This window comes from Artibeus jamaicensis, unplaced genomic scaffold (assembly GCF_021234435.1).
Source record: "Artibeus jamaicensis isolate MK-2021 breed Jamaican fruit bat unplaced genomic scaffold, CSHL_Jam_final scaffold_614, whole genome shotgun sequence".
Lineage (NCBI taxonomy): Eukaryota > Metazoa > Chordata > Mammalia > Chiroptera > Phyllostomidae > Artibeus > Artibeus jamaicensis.
Window position 1 is genome coordinate 7,956,232 of NW_026522050.1, and position 1,980 is coordinate 7,958,211.

At 38.3% G+C, this 1,980-nt stretch overlaps 1 protein-coding gene across 1 annotated transcript; it reads left to right on the plus strand.

Annotated features, from left to right (window-relative positions):
- Positions 1-559: 559 nt before the first annotated feature.
- On the plus strand, positions 560-1,498 carry LOC119035694 (olfactory receptor 1052-like). Its single transcript, XM_037127125.2, has one exon. The coding sequence runs from the start codon at positions 560-562 to the stop codon at positions 1,496-1,498; it is 939 nt and encodes a 312-aa protein (XP_036983020.2).
- Positions 1,499-1,980: the final 482 nt, after the last annotated feature.

A 1,980-nucleotide genomic window follows, 5' to 3' on the forward strand; every position in this document is an offset into this window, starting at 1 on the left:
ATAGGACCCTGGGATAATGGGGAAGTGGGGACAGGATAGATCAAGAAACAAGCCAAGGATCTACCTGCTTTACAGTATTGGATAATGAGGGAAAAATAAAGAAATACATTTGTTATCAGCATGTCTCACTTCACTATGCTTCTTTATTGCAGAATATAACAACAATTAAACTGTGTCAAGAAAAGAAACAACCTTATAATTAAATATCGGCTATCTGAACCAAATCATTCTGAAAACAACATGGTCGACTCTGAGGACATCAATTTCTTAATCTGTAAGATAAACAATACTACAAGTTAGGTAAGGAAATAAAGTGATTTCTTTTGCATCAACATGTGCTAAGTATTTTATATAAGCTGTATTATCATTTTAACAATTCATATTAAATTGGAAATATTACAGTGACTCCACATACTTAAAGAGAATGTGCATTGCTGAGCTCTTTTTCTAACTGCTGACAAATAGAAGGAACCACCAGTTTAATTGCTTAGAGACTCAGATATTTTGCCCTCCACTTGCATTTCCTTCCTCCACAACCAGGGATTTTCAGACCTGAGTGATGGACATGGAGAACTGCACTGTGTTTACTGACTTCATACTCTTAGGACTCTCTGGCAGGCGGGATGTACAGCAGGGGCTCTTTGTGCTCTTTCTGCTGGTTTATGGCATCACTGTGATTGCCAACCTAGGCATGATCCTGCTGATCAACATGGACCCCCAGCTCCATACACCCATGTATTATTTCCTGAGCAATTTGTCTTTCTGTGATGTCTGCTACTCCTCCTCTGTCTCTCCCAAGATGCTGGCTGATTTCTTATGTGAGCAAAAGAAGATTGCATATAATTTGTGTGTGGTTCAGATGTTCTTTTTCGGTATCTTTGCAGATGTGGACTGTTTCATGCTATCTGTCATGGCATATGACCGTTATGTAGCCATTTGTAATCCACTTCTGTATACAGTTACCATGTCCAGGAGAGTGTGCATCCAGCTGGTGGCCACTGCCTACACTGCAGGTTTCATGAATACCACCATCTTTACCTATTTCACAACTCGACTGTCATTCTGCAATTCCAATATCATCAATCACTTCTTCTGTGATTTCCCACCATTACTAGCCCTCTCCACCTCAGACACAACCACCACTGAGATAGCATTGACTGTTTCCTGTAGTTGTGTTGTGGGGTGCAATGTCATCACTGTCCTCCTCTCCTACAGCTACATCATAACTACCATCCTTCGCATGAAGTCGGCTGAAGGAAGACGCAAAGCCTTCTCTACCTGTGCCTCCCACTTAACTGCTGTGGCTATATTTTATGGGACACTGTTTTTCATGTATTTCCCACCTAGTTCAAGTTACTCCATGGACACAGACAAAGTGACCTCTCTTTTCTATGCAGTTGTCATTCCCATGTTAAACCCACTGATCTACAGTTTGAGGAATAAGGATGTGAAAGGTGCCCTGAAAAAAGCAGTTGGCACTAAATTATGTACAGGGTGAAAGTGTGTTCAATCACAAAGGTTTTATTTATAGATGTTGACAGCTAATGTTTATGGACATGTCACAGTTTTATGTAGTCTCACAAATACAATTCTGGATATTTCCTTACCCACCTTTGTGACTAAATTGAATGTAGAGAATAGTCATTATGAACCTTTATGTCTTTGAACTAAGGAAAAGTAGTAATAGGTTTACTCATCTGTTTTGCAAAGAGGATCTTTGTGTACTACTCTGCTCTCTTCATGAATATATATATATATATATATATATATATATATATATATATATCTCCCAGAGTGATATATGCATAGTGCCATCTCACTCCATGTTTAAACTTCCAGCTTTTAAATAACAATTTTCATAAACTTGAAGAGCCAGAAAGCAGTTATAATAGTCTAAGTTAGCTTTCATTTTCTTCTTCCTATGTGCTTGTATCATCTCATAAATTTCCTATCATAACACTTCTAAGTAATAGGTAGTGA

Coding starts and splice junctions, on each gene's coding strand:
- LOC119035694 (XM_037127125.2), top strand. CDS start 560: ATGGACATGGAGAACTGCACTGTGTTTACTGACTTCATACTCTTAGGA.